The sequence below is a fragment of the Notothenia coriiceps genome, unplaced genomic scaffold, assembly GCF_000735185.1.
Source record: "Notothenia coriiceps isolate Sejong01 unplaced genomic scaffold, NC01 NC01_scaffold00002957, whole genome shotgun sequence".
Classification (NCBI taxonomy): domain Eukaryota; kingdom Metazoa; phylum Chordata; class Actinopteri; order Perciformes; family Nototheniidae; genus Notothenia; species Notothenia coriiceps.
In genome coordinates, this window is record NW_011335658.1 from 4,981 (window position 1) to 24,495 (window position 19,515).

At 38.4% G+C, this 19,515-nt stretch overlaps 1 protein-coding gene across 1 annotated transcript; it reads right to left on the reverse strand.

The window, feature by feature from the left end:
- Positions 1–8,037: 8,037 nt before the first annotated feature.
- On the reverse strand, positions 8,038–18,629 carry f11r.1 (F11 receptor, tandem duplicate 1). The gene is given in 11 exon segments (XM_010766055.1): positions 8,038–9,133; positions 9,249–9,315; positions 9,854–9,866; positions 10,387–10,494; positions 11,009–11,111; positions 11,208–11,321; positions 11,323–11,411; positions 12,877–13,020; positions 13,803–13,919; positions 13,995–14,054; positions 18,418–18,629. Coding segments are annotated over 11 exon segments (903 nt in total). The 5' UTR covers positions 18,470–18,629; the 3' UTR covers positions 8,038–9,097.
- Between the last annotated feature and the right edge of the window lie 886 nt (positions 18,630–19,515).

Below are 19,515 nucleotides of genomic sequence, written 5' to 3' on the forward strand. Positions count from 1 at the left end.
AGTTAGCTTCATGTTTACTGTTTGGACAGGACCGTGGAATTAATGGTTTAAGCTAACGTCTGGCAAGAAAGTGAACGAGCGTATTTCAGGCCATGTCCAACTATTGCATTATTTCTGGAAGTAACTGTTGTTTGAGTGTTTTGTTCAGGGTCACTAACAAGGCCAGCTTGGTGTTGTACATTTATAAAGCTTTTCTTCAGAGTTAAAGTCTCAGCAGCACGCCTGTAACAAAGCTAGCTGTGTACGTACCGCTGTGTCTGGAACTGATTCTCCTCTTCTCACTTCATTATTTGTGAAGAAGAGGGTCGACAGAGGCCATTTAATGAACTGTGCTGCTGGCCTATGTGTGACTTAAGAACAATTCAAAAATATTCTTCAGAGTTCCATCAAGTCATCCTATTAAACAAATACAAATCAAAGCGTCTGCCAAACCCATAAATGACTGTTTTCTGAGCTTGAGTGTTATTTTTAGCACTGCATGAGTGACGTCAGTGAAATAAGTCAAAGTGCACCAAGCAAATGTTTCACTAACAGTGAGGCACCGAGCCAGAACAGTGATGCATCACACACTCATCAAAGTCCCAGGATGTGTCATAAGCAGCTTACAGCATATGATGAGATTTACAGCTATGTGTTAAAGGAAAATTCATGTCATAAAAAGGTCACTTTTATCACCCAATCCGAGCATAGAACATTTTATTTCCTGGTCACACACATCAGCCAGGGAGCCTCAGCAAGCTTTTATTCTATAGTACAAAACAAAACATTGATAACCAAGTCAGAATATTAAACTTTTCTTCCCTATGTGATTCAGCCGCCCCCATACGAGCATCTCAACAGAGCGCTCAGTAAAGGTCACAAGCCACTTCCGGAAATGGGCGACTTCCTCTTGACTGTCTCCGAGTACAAGCTCAGAGTTTGTTCTTTCAAAGCCTGCCAATGTATCACATGTATGCATGAGTTATATGCAGTATTTAAGACCTCAATAATATCAATATGTCTCTTGCCGTGCGTTTTGCATGTTAGAGTTATACATGTGGTTGTTAAGGCGTGAGTTAAGAAACTATTGTAAGTAGGAGAGGAGTTTGCATTCACAGAGACTTCCTCTTAACACACAAAAGGCTTCACGAAGTAGCGGGGGGAAATAGCAAACATAATGTCAGCGAGATGTGTAGCGGCTCAGTAACCACAGACGCTTTGAAGTCTTAGTTTGAAAAACACAATGAAACAGACCATAAATGTAAGAGTGATACATGAAATGGCGCAAGAGAAGAGAAACTCAACTGTGAACGAAACACAGCTTTTAATAAGATTGTGTTTAGAAACTGAAACTCACCAAGATGAGGATGTGTAATCCTGTACTGAGAGCACTCTGTTCTGAATTCAATATTATCAATTCAACAGTTGTTTTATACAATCAGAATCAGAGCATTGAAGTCATTTACCACACAACATTTCAAAACTCCCCATGAGGGAAAATAGGACAATTACGAGCATAAATATAAAAATGTGTCGTGCATGGTTGTGTTTAGGTGCCGCATCACAGGCCGACACCATGGGATTAGTGTTGTACACGAACCATTCGTCAATAGATCACTTATTTAACCAGCACTAAATAAAACGTGCTCTTCTCAGATGTGTCTGCTTTCCTTCGTGTTATGCCTTTGTAAATTGAACATCTTTGGGAGATTTTGACTTTAAAATTCTATTAACTAAAAAGTTAGGCCTTATAAATGTGTGATAACTGTAAAGTTAGAAGTGCCCGGTTTCTTCACCTGCGCTAATCACTCCAATATTATTGAAATGCCACCATGCTTCTAAAAATAAATGACATAAAAAAGGGAAAAAAACAACAACATTTGGGCCAGTAACTCAGAGTATGTTCAGAAATACTTTATTTATCACAGGAGAATTTTCTATTCGTAAGCCAGCCCCGATTCCAGATTTTAGGTGATGATATTAATTGTTTATAATCTTCAATTAGCCAATCCTGACTGCGTTTATGCAAATATTCTTTTAACTTCTCAGAAAGAGGCCATGTTGTTGTGTCGAGCACACACTTCCCTGTATGGTATTTGAATTTTCCAAACACCAGCGTCACTGTCTGTGAGAACATCTGCGATTGGTCCTAAAATATCACGTGACGAACTTCTCCTCCGCTGACTCTGTCTACAAGTTGTCAGTAAAGTAAAAAAGCTTCAGCCTCCGTCACTAGAGTCAGTTTTGTTACATTTTGGTCATCAACTTCCTGTTTCCCTTACTCACAATTGCCACATTATTTCTCTGAAACAACACAGAACTAAAGTGGATGATTACACAAATCTTTAACCCTCGACATCATTAAACAGGTTCCTATTTCAGTCGAACGGTCTTCCACTGCTGCATGGCTGACATGAAGGAGCCGCAGACATACCGTATGTTTACTTATAGGCTCATAAGGCTGCTTCGAAAAACCACTTAGCCCCTCATTCGTCTAAAATAAAGTGGTTAAAACTCAGATCTCCGCTTGGTCTATAGTTACCGTATATTACTGTAATACAGGTCGTAGGTTCAGGGTGATGATTGTAAGGTGTGACTGCTCAAGTTATTTTGGCCACAAACACGACATTTAAAAACTGCACATACACCAGAATGTGTGTGTCTAGTTCCTCCATCCAACGCCTATTTACTTCACACAGTATGTTCTGTGTGCAGAAGTTACAGAAGCTAACAATGTTTTGGAAGACAAATCAAGCTCAATGAGGACCTTTTTAGGATTTTTAATTAACTGGTAATCCTGCACAAGTACAATAAAAGTAAAGATTGGAAAGTATTAGGGAAAAGAAACAACAAAGAAGGAATATTTAACTATGATAGGCAGGGGGGTTGGGAGGCTGTGGCTCAGTGGATAGTGCACTGAACTTTGAATCAGAGGATCAGGGACACAACGACATGCTGACTGCAGTGGGACTCAAACTTGCTATCCTCTGATTCGAAGATCAGCGCACTAACCCACTGCGCCACACACCTCCCACTTCACCCCAAATTGCTTCTGTGGGGATTGCCCACAGCACTGAATGTATCTAAGTAGCTGTGGATAAAAGCGTCCAACAAGTTAAATGTTATGTAATGATACAAGGAAGTCCCCTCTTCACAAGTGCAATCTGCAACCTCAGGGAACACATAGTAGACTGTAAGGCTAATCATTAAATAGGAGCAGGTTCCCAGGGAATAAATGGACAACAGGCAAATATATAACGTGACAACAATGACAGGCCATGCAATGTTCTCATTTGGTTATTTATCTCAAAGCAGGAGATAAAGTTTGCTTACTGGACACAAACAGAGAGTTCTTTTAAAAGGTTAGGCCATTGAGGACGCTGATAAAGTTTTGTGGGAATTGGGGAGTGTTATTCAGCTCAGGTAGAATTCTACAATTAAACTATAAACTATATTTTTAACTGGATTACATTACCAACAAAATAAAGAAATGCATTGTATGTACAGTGTGTTCATACATTTAACGGCAATTCTTTATTGGACCTGTCAGATGTTAAATGTGACGGGTATTAACATGACAAAGATGTGTTTTTATGGTATTGGAAACTCGTGTTTGTGTTGGCGATAAAACATATCCATCCTATTCTCACATATTTCCCTATCAATGTAATAACTACAATGACATAAGCTCCAGAGAGAAAAGTCCCACCAAATGAATACACCAATCTCAAAAACATCAAGTGTCCCCTGTGTTGTATTTAAGGTACTATGTATCTGTATTATTCACAGGGATGGAAGATGTACTGCAGGGTAGCTTGTGAATTTACTCCAGGTGGAACTAAAGTCTGATTTAAGACTTGATTATATTTCACATCATTCATCCACATCTGTAAAGTAACTAAAGGTATTCAATACATGTAGTGGAGTAAAAGTACACAATATACCTCTGAATTGAAGTGGAGTAGAAATACAAAGTAACATCAACTGGACGTACTCAAGTAAAACACAAGTATCTCAGAATTGTTACTTTACACCACTGATTATTTGCTTATCTTATTGTTGTTTTGTCTCCACAGCTATAACAGCAGACACATGCTGATTATTCTGCTTCATTATTATTTTAACACTCGGAGAGTATAAGTACATCATCAGTACTAGATGTGAGTCTGCAAATATAACCAACCACAGTCCCTCATGTTGTCTGCAGCGGTTCATTAGAGAAGGAGCTGCAGTCTGGAACAAAGACAGCCTGGTGACCTCAGACAGCTTTTCAGTAGATATGAAGGCTTCATTTTTGGAGATACTGTATCAGTCTAGCTTTGGCTTACTTAGCAAAACTGCTCCTAGTCATTTCTAAATTCCAGTCTCTTATTTCACTCTCAATTCAGAAAATGAAACAAGTAATCGATCTCAGGGGTTTATCACGACACTCTGAGACTTCTGCTGCTGAGACTCAAAGTATTTCACATCTTTTGTTACATGATGGGACACCATTTTGAGGCCCGCTACACATACAGAAAAGGCTTTTGTGGGCGAAGAGGCTGTTGAAACCACCGGGTTTGATATATAATGTGGGAGTCATTGACAACACCGACAATGGGAAGGCACGTTATGACTATAGATGATGTGAGAAGTTACACACTGAGGCTGAGATGTAAGGCCGTACAGAAATTCAATTAAAACTGTGTCTGTGGCCATAAGCACCGTGTCAAGATGACAAAGATTGGTTTTATAAAGCACACATGTTATTTTCTGCAGTCCGAATAGGAAATCTATTTATTGAGATGCAACGCCTCGATGTTGCACATTTCTCTTGTTTCTGGTTCTAAAAGAGAAGTGCTTCTGTTGCTCAAATGTTGTGACATTATGCCAAATACTGCTTCAATCAAAATTTTAACCATCTACAATAGTCCAAACCAAATATTTAAAGGTGACCTATCATGCAAAATGCACTTTTGTACGTCTTTTCTACATGAATGTGTGTCCCCGGTGTTCCAGGGAACTCACCAAGTGTCAGAAAACACAACCCTCTCTATTTTCCTCCATACCCAAATCTCTTAAAAAGGGGCTGCAACGGATCTGATCCAGACTGATCCAGATTTGAACACTTTACTGACGTCACAGAAGTGGCGCTACGTCTATTGGGCCAACTCCACCAATCAGGAGGAGACAGCCACGGACATTGCCGTTCGAAAGCGCTGGAGACGCTGTAGTACATATGCCAGGCCTGTAGATGGTTGTTACATTGTTGTTACAATGTTAAATTGAGCGAAATGAGGAATGGCTAAAATGCATGATCTGTTTGGTATTTTGAAAAATAAAAAGTATAAATATGCCTTATATAGGTATGGTCATACACTATATTATTCAAATATAGCATGATAGGTCCACTTTAAGCATGAATGGTTCAACTGTCCCCTAATTACAAGCAGACAACACATTGTCATTTTTTTATAGGATTACATAATCCATAGACAACATTCACAAGCCAGCGATCCTTGTTTCCTGGCAACTTCTTCTCTCAAGGATGAATGAAAAAAAGTGTAGAGCCGGAGCACGTAGGAAGGCCCACCGGATCAGGTTTTTCAATGAAAACCAAGAGCGTTGGCAAAGGAAACGCGTGACTCAGAAAGTACTCAAACTAATGTTTTTCTTTTGTGGTGTGGAAACATGTCAAAACAACATATGGACACAAACGCACCCCCACAGCAACACAAAGACTGAACATACAAGTGCTTCTGTTATTCTGTTGCTTTGGTGTGGAGAGTCAATGAAGTAGGCTACAGAAAAAAAAGCTCAACAGAATACTAGTTGTGCTTTTTTTTTATGCTTTCGGAGTCAATTTGTATTTATTTATGTGTAGATTACATGCATATTCAGCTATTAGTAATATTGCAGATAATAACTATAGGCTAATAACAAAACAAAATATGATTTGTTTTACAGTATGTTAAACTACATGACTTTAAAAAAGGTTCACAATGATCAAAATACGTCTGCATTTGGTATCAAAACAGCGTACTAGTAATAGCATGTTATGACTTTAGTTGTACAGTATTATTTAACACTAAAGGGGAAACCATGTCTAAAGGGAAGTCATGACGATGGCTAAAAAAAATATGCAGACTGCATTCATATTCAGCTATATGTAATATTGCAGATAATAACTATAATAACAACACATAATAGTATTTGTTTTACAGTATGTTAAACTACATGACTGTACAATTAGGTTCACTATCAACAACATTAAACTGCAGCTTTAACATGAAAGCTAGACCTTTAGGTGCATTTGGCAGCAATACGTACAAATGAACTATATTTGCATTGTTTTCAATCACAATAATCTGCATTTGGTATCAAAACAGCGTAGCCTACTAGTAAGAGCATGTTAGTCTGACTTTAGTTGTAATTGACACTAAAAGGGAAACCAAAGATGGCTTAAAAAAACACAAAAGGGTCAATCAATAATATTGCATAAGCCTGCTGTGATACAGGCAGGGCAAAAGCTACAGTTCAATAAAAGTGAACATGTAAACAACATGCATCTCAGAGCAGAGGTATAGCATCTCTACCAACTGCTGAGGACACCGACACACAGACCATAGGAAACTTTGGCTACAGACTGACTGTGAGGGATGTTGGTGTGAAGCCTGGTTTAACCTCGCTATGAGTGTGTTAGTCTCGGGACAGTACTCACGCCCTGGTCTTGGGGAAGCCCATGGACAGCAGCACGTCCAGAGTGGTCCCATGTTTGATGGTGCTCGGCCGGCTCTGGCGCTGCCTCCGCGGCGTCACTTTGGCGTACAGTTCCTCTTTAGCTGCCATAACTCACTGCTCCATCGGTATGTCAGGTCCTCGGCTCCTCTGATGTATTTTCATTTAATTAAAAATAATAATAATAAAAAAGAAGGATGAAAGCGGCTTAAACCAGGGTTAGTTGTGAAAGGCGGAAACACGCAGGAAACCTTCGGAGGAAACGAGCATTTTTCTGGGTTTGACAAATGCTCCGAGCTGGATCAAGCTGCCTCCTGATGGTTCGCACATAAAGTCAAAACCATCAGCAGGGGGGTCAGCCATGGGAAGTCACTCCTGCTCTCTCAGCTGTGCCCCCGATACACAGTCCCCGGCCGAGGTGAACATGTCTGATTTCACCTCGTCCCTAGTTCCGATTAATTAAAAATCAGATGCTGTATGAGCTCTCTTTTCCACACGATGTGTTATTTATGAATGGGTCCTGAGTGAGCGGAGGAGCAGCCTGTAAAATATTGCAGCTTCAACTGTGCGGCCCCCTTAGTTAAAGGGACAGTACACAGATGTGTGAGGGGACCGGAAGTCCTGTGCGGTAAGTTCTCATGCAGAACAAGAACTAAACTGAACAACACACCCACACGCTGTTTGTACTCTTGTGTGCTTAAATGAATCACGTTAGATGAGGTAGTATGATGAAAAATGTCGAGGTAGGGCCATACGATGGAAAAAGTTAGTCACACTTCCTGTCTGGAAAGTGGGTGTCGACACTTCACGCATGCGCAGTGAACCATTAGGAGAAAAGAACGCCATCCTCAGTTGCCTTAGCAACTTGGATGGCAAACTGTAAACACATAATTTTAACATTAAAAAAATAACGTAATTTTGAAGTTGTCGTCTAATTTATTATCATCTTTACTCAACCATATAAGTATATGTGTATGTAGCTTGGTAAACAAACAAGTAACGTTGTTATTGTTAGGCTATGTAAGTTTCTTCTGAACTGCATTGGCTCTTTTGGCTGTAACAAATGTACATTTCCCCTCTGTGGGACGAATAAAGGTAGGCCTATTATGATTCTGATATAGGCCTACATTTGGTTTGAGTGAATAAATCAAGATCATATGTCACAAGATGTTTCATTGAATAGACTTGAGTCTTCACCACTCATTACCTTATTTTTAGCCAGTGACCTTGCCTGTAAAATCATCTTCACAAAAATAGATGTAGCAAGATAAGCAATTTATAGCTCAAATGTCTTTATGAAAAGTTAAATATAACCTACTATAAACATGACAGTAGACACAATTTATCAACAACATTTTATTAACCAAATATTAAGACAAAGTTACAATCATCAGCTCTAAATTCTCTACCATGGAAAGGTGAAGCAATGTAGAAAATATAGTGTTTTAAAAGTGAATATTGTAACTGAAAGATGATATATTATAAACTCATGATATATTGATGTCTGACATGATCGTACTACTAAAACACATTACCTGAGAATTAAAAAAATGTCAAGGGTAACAAATAATATAATCTTTGTGCATGGAGACAGAACTAATATTAGGACCATCATCTCACAAGAGTTTGGGTAATTTATCGTTAATATAAGGCAACACAAGAGGCCTTGCAAACAGGCAGGTAATTATTTAAAAACTTTTTTAACACATCAACTTCCACTCAACAGGAAGGCTGATGTCCGTTTGTTTCAACAGGAAGTTGACTGAAGTGTCAGTCTACACCCTGATAAATACCAATTAGTTGAGCAAAAAAAAGTTTTAAATACTTACAAATCAGACACCAAGACCAGACAAATATAATACAAGTTTAACTAGAAATGTGCATCTAAATGGTTAATGTCCTAAAAGCAGTAGTAGTATAGTTTCAAGTTAATGTAAGGAAGCTCAGGGATAAGATGATTTTAAATTACAACAGTAAAAACTGTTTAGTTATTTACAAGAAAAACAAACATTAATAGAAAAACAATATTTTACATGAGAGAAGTTTGTGTAAAAAGAGAAACGCAAACACACACAGTATGAGGATGCACACGGAAACACAATCCAAACATAGATGGTAAATCTTTTGAGGCTGAAACAGGTCACGAGTAGCCACGAGTCATTTCATTAAAACAACCTATAAAATAATTAAAGCGGTCTCACAACCTACATTTGCTAAATGATGTCCTATAACCAGGAAGCATGAGAGACAATAAAGCAGACAGTCCAATTCAACTCAAACAATCACAATGGTCCGTAAAAAACTGCCATTTAGGAGCTAATAAAATGACAGGCATCACTAAAAACTTCAGAAAAGTCCCACGCTGAGACATTTAAAACAAATGTTATCTCCCTTTTGAAGACTATACCACGAACGACGACTTCTGTTTGAATTCCCCCTAAAAACAGACATATAAAAAACATCAGAACTAGAAAATTCCTCCTGCAAATGTCCTCAACTTAACATACAGACATGATTGATTTATAAACCTTTTGAACAATGCTCATACTTACATCTTCATCTTCACCACCACCAGAATGCAAAGACGTCGGCTGGTACACCACGCTGGGCTTTGGTTTGCTGCAGGGAGAAGTGAAATACTAATTTGAAGCTCATCACAAGAGACATCATTATAAAATTAAAATAAAAAGATCTGCATTTCATTCATCACAGATCCTGTAACATCAAACATCATCGCACTACTTTTTCTGCAGTCCAAGCCACTGTGTGCAAATCTTTGCATGTTAAGTATTCATTCAAAATCAGAAATGTGGTTTTGAGGATCAAGATATATAAATATTTGTATTCAACCCAAATTGGGAAATAGTTTTGTTACAGCAGCATTGTTAACAAGAATTACACAAGTTGAAAATATAAAAAATGTAGTAAAATAAAAATATATACATATCCACAGTATATGGAAGTACATTTGTCTCATTATTATCAATGTGTTATTTATGGAATTTGTTTGTGTATTTGCAGATATTTTTGTGAGTTTACATATCTTTTTTTATGCATTTGTGGAAGGTGTTTTACATTTACAGATGACCCATTTTAGACACAGATTATTGAGCTACTAGAAAGTAAAAAAAAAAAAGGGGGGGGGGAATCCTCTTACCTCTCTGCCTTCTCTGTAAAGGAAAGAATGAGAAAAACGTCAGTGGGATAAAGTACTTTGTTTATATTGCACATATACAAATGATATGCAATACTCTGCTTAATTTATCGTAAATAAAAGGTAGTATCGTCTCCCAGAAAATGATTAATATTTCAAATGTTTTATTGGACATCCAGTATTAGGCTTCTATTATATTCTGTGGATTTTGAGTTGCATAGCATGGCTAAACATTAGCTCAGTCTGTAGGGAACTAAAAGGGTCTCCATCTTAAGTACTGATTGGAGCAAAAACAATATGGAGTTAATGATGATATGAATAATAAGTCAAATATGGAGCGCCCCAACTGCTCCCTTGGCACTATTTCAATTAACTCTGTGCTGACTATGTGTGGGAGCTGAGAAACTTCTTCAACTTGTGAAAAGAGGGAACAACTTTTCAGATGTGAACAGTTTCTGGTAATGTCAACGCTGAATATCAGAATATTGATAATCACAGATATACTATAATTTGTGTTTATAATGTGGAAAACTCACTGGGCAGGTATCCTTTCTTGTGGGCATACCAAATGCCAAGTACCAGCAGCAGCACGAGCAGCAGAGCCACAATAACCCCGGCCACAATTCCTCCAGTGTTCACGTCACCTTGAAGAGAAGCATCACATTTTATATTGCATTAGCTGAATTACACTCAAAGAACGTGGAGTGTTTAAAACGTAATACCCAAATGATAAAAGAAAAGTGAAAGCTGTTTCTAAATTATGAGTGTCTGTTGGTTCTTTCAAAGCAGCTAAACCTGTTCATAAACCTTTAAATAGCATGCTGCACACTGCACAGGCTGAGACTAGTTAGAAATGACTGTGTCTTTAATAAGTAAGTTCCGCATGTGTTTTTTAAGAGGACATAATATCATCATTTTAAGTTCATATTTGTATTTTGTGTCTCTACTGTGACATGTTAACGCGTTTAATGTTAAAAAAGCTCTGTATTTTCCTCATACTGCCTGTGCTGCAGCACCTCTTTTCACCCTCTGTCTGAAACCAGAGCCCAGTCTGCTCTGATTGGTTAGCTGGCCGGCTCTGCTATTATTGGTCAACCGCTTAGAGATGTCCCGCCCCTTAGCTTAATAGGGCCTCTAGGAAGAACAAAAAGCACTTACGGACTTCCATTTTCAGGCCTTTGCAGCGCTGCGGAGGACCAGCATCGTTGACAGCCTCACAGTAGTACTGTCCGGAGTCCATCTTGGTTACAGCGGGGTACTCCTGAAGCGGCAACAGGGTACATCTTTAATTGTAAAGGCCATAGGGACCACAGCTTTCGACGTGAAATATTCTGCAAAGTAACAGGTTGAAGCTCACCAGGTTCCCGGTGGCTGCATTCAGCTTGTAAGTGGCGTTTCGGAAGCCTGCTATCTTGCTGGGATCGGCGGGCATAAGGATGTTGTTTTTGTACCACTTGTACGTGGGGGGGGGGGGAGCCGTCGCCATCATGGCAGGTCAACATGGCCACCTTGCCCGTCGTCACTGAGGACGGGATCCGACACATGGGCGGAGATGGAGGCACTGCGGGAAACAACAGTCAGTTCAGCTGGTCTCCATGTACAGTAATACACAACCTGCATCAGTCAGTGGAAGAAGTACTCGGGTACTTTACTTACTAAATTGTTTAAATACTTTTTTACAAGTCAAAGTCCTGCATACAAAATTATACTAAAGTAAAAGTAGTCCCGACAATTTAACGTTCATACATTTGAAATGATTGTATCATGAATATTGATTATCTATAAACTGCTGCTTTATATCTTAACCTATAATTATGTGTATGTTAATTCATTATTTGATTTATATTTTGAATGAGCTAATATTCTGAATCTGTAAAATCAAATCAAGTTTTATTTTTTAAAGCACATTTAAAAGCGATTTATGGTCGAGCCAAAGTGCTGTACATGTAATAAAAACAAAAACACAGGGAATAGTCAGGAGTCATGCTCCGCTCTGACTAGAAGGCCAGAGAGAAGAACTGAGTTTTTAGTGAGGATTTAAAACCCCTAGGGTCTGGGCCGACCTCACATGGAGGGGCAGACTCTTCCAGAGCCTGGGGCCAGCTGCTGCGAATGCTCGGGGCCCTCGGGTTTTGAGCCTGGTCTTGGGCCCTATCAGCAACAGCTGGTCAGCAGACCTTAAAGCTCTGGCTGGGGTGTAGCGATGGAGGAGTTTGGCTATATAGGCTGGAGCCAGCTCATTTAGTGCTTTAAAAACAAATAAAAGGATTTTAAAATTGGAAGCCAGTGCAGTGAGGCCAGAATTGGGGTGATGTGGTCACGCTTTTTGTGGCCAGTCAGAAGACGTGCAGCTGCGTTTTGGACTAGCTGCAGGCGTTTAATTGAGGCCTGGTCCATACCCACATACAGAGCGTTGCAATAGTCCTGTCTCGAGGAAACAAAGGCATTAATAATAACCCTTTCTAGGTCTTTAAAAAGACTGACTACGGTGCTGACCTGTCGAATTGAAAAGTGCTAGTGAAGGTCACTCCAAGGTTCATGACAGAGGGGAGGATGTTTTCAAAATAACAAAAGCTGTCAGATAAATGTAGTGGAGTAAAACATATATCATTGTCTTCCATATCGTAGTGGAGTAAAATACAGTTTTTTTAAAACGTGGGTAAAGTACAAGTACCTCAACTTTTTTGAATAAGTAGAGTACTTAGGTACATGTACTTTGTTCTTTGTTCAATTCCACCACTGATTACAGTAGATACACTTTAGAACTTAAATAACAATATTAGTACAGTACGATACCCTGCATCTCTGATCCATAGAGCTTCGAAAATGGGTTGACTTTCAATATTTTCGCTGATTATCGATTTGTGAAAAAGTTTTTAGTTTAAAGCAAGGGAAAAACACTTCTACCATGGAGTACTGCAATACTGTAGTCCACTCAGATGCCAAAAATAGGAAACGTTTTATTGTAAAAATGTGAGTCAAAGTAGAGTAGAAATGTTTGAATGTAACTAGAAAAGGATCCTTACCCATCACAGTCAGCCTCACTGCGACTTCCCCAAACTGGCCTTCGCCGGCGGACACTTCGCAGTCGTACACTCCGTTATCTTTACGGGTCACTTTGTTGATTCTCAGGTTATTGCCGTACATGGTCACTCGGCCGGCGTACGGCTCTGTGGGCGAATGGAAATGTTACACGGACTGACGGATATTTAAAATGTCTTGCCAACACATTTTGGGGAATTGCTTTTTTAGCTAACAACCAATTGTGTCACCGTATTGTGTGTGCAATTCCATAATGCAAATGTTTCCTTCACTGATTACATTTTTTAAACAGAAACCTCAGTAGAAGCTTCAAATGTAAAAATCTAATAATATTCAGAACCACCCGTTCCTATTTACAAAGCCAGGTCTGCGTATTAACACCAGAATTGTATCAGCAAACACACAGAATGAACAGATGAGGAAGTATTCGCTGAATTTGACAAATTTAATTTGGATAACAATCACAACCTTAAAATATGTCTATATTCCATCAAAATGACAGATGAAAGGATAACAACCACCGGCAGAATGGATTTAGAAAATACACTCGTATTACCCCCACACTGTACAGGCTAAAATAACAGTGTTTTATAATTATAGCGAAATAATATGTGTGTTTTTAAAGAATAACTTCTTGGGATGTTTTGAAGAAGGATTGAGATGTATGGGTGTGTTTATTAAAAGATCAGACTAGATAGTGCCCGCTTTGAAAGGACTACACTCCCGTCTTTCTTGGCCCCACTTTACACCAAGCTTCATTGAAGACTAGAAAAGCTTGGTTCATTATATATAGTATTCTTACTAAAAAGAGAGTAAACAACAAACAAATAAACATAACATGTACTTAGTGAAAAGTCATTAGTCAATATGCTCTTAAAAAGACACAAATAAAGATTGTAAATGTACTCACGTGTTGGTTTCCCATCAAACACCACATACGTCTGTGAGCCTTTTAGGTCTTTAAATTTCCACTCGACCCTGGCGTTGGAACCGAAGTCGGCTGAATACGAGCACGTGAGGTCCGTCCCTGGAAAAAACACAATTACGTTTAAGTCATAAGCAATAAAAAAGGTAGTATTTTTAAAATGAATCTCTGACTCACCTTCATTCTCTTTGACCTGCACTTTGTTGTTGGTGGTGGTGACTGAAAAGCTTCTTACACCTGGACACAGAGATTAAAAGGAAACATGTCATTAGGCGATGAAGTCACATGTGGTCTGTCGCCATAATGCATCCCAGAAAATGTGCACAACATATTGTATGTAAAGGTATTATTTTTACACATTTAAAACGTTAGTTGCATGACTGATTCAGTTCTATAGTTTGCATAGGATGTTTTATTGCCACTAAAGACTTTTGGCAGAAGTTCATCAGCACATTTTAAGCTGAGTCTAAATTCTCCCTTCCTGTAAATACAGCTTTGGGTTTGAGGCTGATTATGGAGTCAGTGACGGCAGAGTCTTCTCTGTGGGTTTCATCCATAGACTGGTTTTATCACCTTACTCTCCAAACATTGTTAAATAAACATGAACAAATAGTAATGCAGTGCACACACCATAGGCAGTGGTGGAGTGTAGTGAAGTACCTTTACTTAAGTACTGTACTCAAACACAATTTAAAGCATTATTAATTTAGCGAGTATTTTCATTTGATGTTACTTTATCATTCAAGGGAAGCTGTGGCTCAGTGGATAGTGTGCTGGACTTCGAATCAGGGGATAGCAAGTTTGATTCCCACTGCAGTCAGCATGACGTTGTGTCCCTGAGACACTTCACCCCAAAGTGCTCCTGTGGGGATTGTCCACAGTACTGAATGTATGTAAGTCTAACAAATGATGTAATTCTTATTCACAACATTTTAGAGGCAAGTATTCTACTTTTTCCTCCATTACATTTACTGTATCCGACAGCTTTATTTACTTTACAGATTGAGATAATTAGCCAATACAAATTATAAATAAATAGCAACTACATATAATTATAGGTTCAAATATCCAGCAGCAGTATGTCATAACAATTAGCTCCACGAATGCGCCTAACAGGTAACTTTGTTTCCCCCCGGTACTTTAAGTACTTTTGAATGCTAATACTTTTGTACGTTTACTCAAGTAAGATTTTGAATGCAGGACTTTAGATTGTAACAGCGTATTTTTTCAAATCATTATTGCTGCTTTTACTCAAGTATCATATCGCAGTACTTCTTCCACCAATGCTAATTGGGTACACCCGTACAATCAGCTGAAACTCATCTGCCATACAGTTTATCTTTATGATGCTTATCAATCAATCTGAAAGTGGACTATTGTGGCAGTAATGCAATTACAATTCAAGCTGTTTCCAGCACTGCATTTAAAATACAAGCGCTTCTCAATAGCTCCACATTAATAATTCAAGTATATTAAGCATCCAGTTTATAGCAGCATTGCCTGCAAACTGTTTTTTTCGACTACAAGGAAGACAGGTTTAGGTCACATGATTAATAATGAGAGAAAGAGGTGGTTGTTTAACAAAGGAAAAGTATCCATTTACAGAATAAATCAGCAAATACTGCACCTTTGGATATGGATTATATGAATTAATAATAACTATTGTTTTATTATTTAAATAGTATTATTTATTATTATTATCATCATCATCATCATCATCATCGTGGTTTCTGCCTTTTTATAGATTTAAAAAAGCCCCACAAACAAGATTTGAGAACGTGATATATTAACTGAGCTTGGCTAGGGTAAAACATCTACCACAGCAATAAATATGAAGTGTGCAATCAAATCTCAGAGGCCAAGAGTATTCGTGAAAAACTAAAACACTCAGAGCATGCTCACAAGCCTTTAGGGCGTGGTAGAAAAAAAAAGAGTGACACATTCCTGTCCGCTGAGCCAGAAGACTTCCGATGAAACCATCAACAGTCGGGTTGAAACTGGGTCTTTCGAGGCTCAGTAGTGCAGCGGAGACACCTGACTATTAAAGCCTGTCTGTCACATAACATTAGCATCTATTACCCCACACTGACATTACTTTAAGTATTGAGAGTTACATGATTACCACCTTTGTGTTCAGACATGCCTGTGTAAGCTCCAACTACAGCCAGTTAATCATTAACTGTGTGTGGGGTCATTTATTGTAAACATCACCACATTTGACTACAAAAGGAAATCATACAAAAGCAGAGACTTGATAATTGTTTTAAAGTATTTAGCATTTTTACTGTGGCTACTTAAATGACTTCCTTTTTGCCTTTGAGATGTCTCTCACTGGCGGTCTCAGCTGAGATAAGGACGCAGTGTCACAGTTTTGGTTTAGATAAGCGGCTGGTGTAAAATGAAACCGGAACACTCCGTGACTTATTTTGTTTGCATACTTTGTTTTGTTTCAGGGTTGGGGAAAACTCAAGTTTAAAGTATGAGAAAACACGTGTGAAGTGCTGTATAGCGTCCGTTTCATTTAGCAGACTGTACTGCAGGTGCAATGATGAGCATTACAGCAAAGGCAAACAAAAACCAGCCGGATAGCAGCTGAAAGAAATACAATTTTGTTCAAAAACACCAGGTATGTCAACTCGTTTAACCACACTCTGCCTTGGTCTACAATAAAGTCCCTTGATGCCAGTCACTTGTGCAAGTGTAGTTTGATGAAGTGTTTAGGTTAGCACAGATCAAGTGAACACATGTTGTACATTTCATGATGTTCATGAAAATCTTTACAATGCTGCAACTTTTAAGGTTCATATAACCCTGACCGAATATTGTCAGTTGTATAATGCAAACATTGCCTAACGGTTGAAATAAACACAGCCATATTAAAAACCAGGACCTAATTACACACTAGCAGAGATGAATTAAGCACACCTGCTTTTTCTCCATGGCAGTTTTTTGCAAGGAATAAAACAAATAAACTAGTAGAGGATACGGTTATATGCGTTTTTTCCCTTGTCTACTGTATAGTGCTTACTCAGTGTTTTCATTTCTACTACATAGATCTCAGAGTGTCATGAGTGATCTGTAAAAATGTCTCCTGAGCTGTTTCAGTGAAGAGAAAGCTTAATTTCAGACCCTGTCTCCTGGAAATAATGTGCCATCAACCCATACATTAAATCCAAATACATTGATCATATGAGAGGGTTTGTGAAAATAAGTGTCTCACATATATATGGAGCGAGTATACATGTAATTAAGATACAAAAATAAAGAGCTACTGCACGGACAAGTGACTGGAATAATACAAATATGGGATTTTTACACACTCAGATGCAAGTTTGTTTTCTTAATAAACCTTCAGGGGCCTTCACTGTTCATTATGTGGCCACTGTAAAGATCAAGAGTATAATTAAGGAACCACACATTTGTATTTAAGAGCATTCTTCCTACATTCAAAAACAATGGGTAACGAAAACAAGAGGAACTAATGCATCTGATCTTTCTGGTTTTACAGCTCAGGGCGTAGTAAGACTCAAGATTCAACGGTTTAATGTCATGGTACACAACTACGGTGAAGTTATGTTATGAATGAAACATTTGGGTCACAGGTTCCTAAACAATGCAATTACAAGACATAGAACAAATACAAAAACAACAATATAATTAGCGCAAGGTTTAAGTAGTCTTATGGCCTGTCACTGTGGGATAAAACTGTCTTTGAGTCTGGTGGTAAGCAGAGGTGGGAGAAGTACTCAAATATTGTACTTGAGTAAAAGTAGAAGTAGGCTAGCCTACCAAAGTGAAAGATGTTACAAGTAAAAGTCCTGCATCATGCAGATTGGTCCATTTCAGAATAATATCAGAGTGCACGATGTACCTCTGAATTGTAACTGCGGTCAACTCAGCCGTTTCTCGCGTTTGCTTGGTCAAATAAGCAGTTCTTCATTTTTGAGTGCGTGATTTATAGCGCATTTACGGTAATCGCTGAGAAGCGGCGATAAGGCAAGAGCAAAAGAATGCATGTTTTTTCTGTTTCATGCGATACAAATGATGTTTACCATACATTAATAAAAGTGTTGGACTCAGTACTTGTTACACTACTACCACAAGTACAATCAAGTAATTTTACTGTGTACTTTTTTAGTAATGGAGTAGAAGTTCAAAGTAGCATAATATGAAAATACTCAAGTAAAGTACAAGTACCTCAAAAGTGTACTCAAGTACAGTAGGCTACTTGAGTACATGTACTTTACACCACTGGTGGTAAGCTACATATTCTGCTTCTTTTTCTTTCTTTTTTTAAACAGGGACGAAAATATTGAAATATCCTGCAAATGATAGACTACAAAATGGAAAAACCCTTGTTTAAAGTCGCTTTTGTCCAATTCACATGCAGGCGGACATGTTGTTGCGAGGACAAGCCCCGAGGTTCATTTGGGGATTCAAGCAGCAACACATACCAAAAACATTTGATTATTTAGGGACAACATAGCCATTAGGCTATAGTTGGCATTGTTGAGTTAATCTGAGCAACATTAGATTCTTTTATCAAATATTTGTCTTTCCAAAAACGTGAAATAATACAATGATTTCCAAAATAACTCACCTGTTGCAGAGAGGAAGAACAAAGCCACCGAAACCAACCTGGTGGAAAACATGTCGACCAATTCGGTCCTCTTCCGCTACACGACGCGTCCCTTCTGTACTATAATCCTGGAAAAAGGAACAGAAAGTTGAAAATAATCTTCCTTACGTCGAATAATGAACCAGACGCGTATATTTCGCAACTCTTAATTGACTGTATCGCTGTTTCTTCAGCATTTACCGTGTGCTCTCACCTGAGAAGTCCACCCAGGTGACAACAAGCTATGTAACTTCCGGTAATAGGATCCTCTCTCAGGTGCCTCGGTGACGACAGAGTGGAAAAACTGGTTTAACCAGAACGAAGCTGTTACAAAGCACATTCACAAGCAGAGAGCACAGTGGTGTGTTTCTACACCATATTTACACAGTTTGTGTTCAGGTCTTTGAACCCTCCCCAATTTTGACATAGATTTTTGTCTTCCTCTATTTAATCTCTTTCAATTCCCTCTTTATTCTTGTGGTGAGGTATTTTTCTGTCGGAATTGCACTTTAGAATTTGTATTTGCTTTAGTAGCCTATGTGCACACCCATAGCATAGGCATCATGTCCTCACCACTTTTTTTTAAATGGCCAACTTTGTCCCCACCACTTTTTAAATGTATAACTTGTAAGAAATGTAATAAACAAGAACACTGGTTTAGTTTCAAGATGTGCGATTTGGACATGTTAGTAAACTTAAGCAACTTTTAAAATGATTTGTATGGCCCGACAGATTTAAAAAAAAAAATGCAGCCTTTTTTTCCGTCCCTCTTTTGTGTCCTTGCCAACCTTGAGGCTTGCAAGGACACAACATATCTCATTATTTGAAAACTCACAAAGATGATAAAGAAAATGAAAAGATAAGAAGTCCTGCACCTTTGTGTATGTTTCTTTCTTAAACCAGCAAATAAAAATCATTGCCCCCAATTACAAAAATTTTTTTAATTACTATTTACATTTTTGTTGTTGTTGTAAAACAGTTTTGAATGCAACGTTTTTTTAAATGTATTATGATCATGTTATTGGTGTCGGGGTGTGATTGTACTGCCTATGTTTGGGATTCGAACCCACATTTGCACAG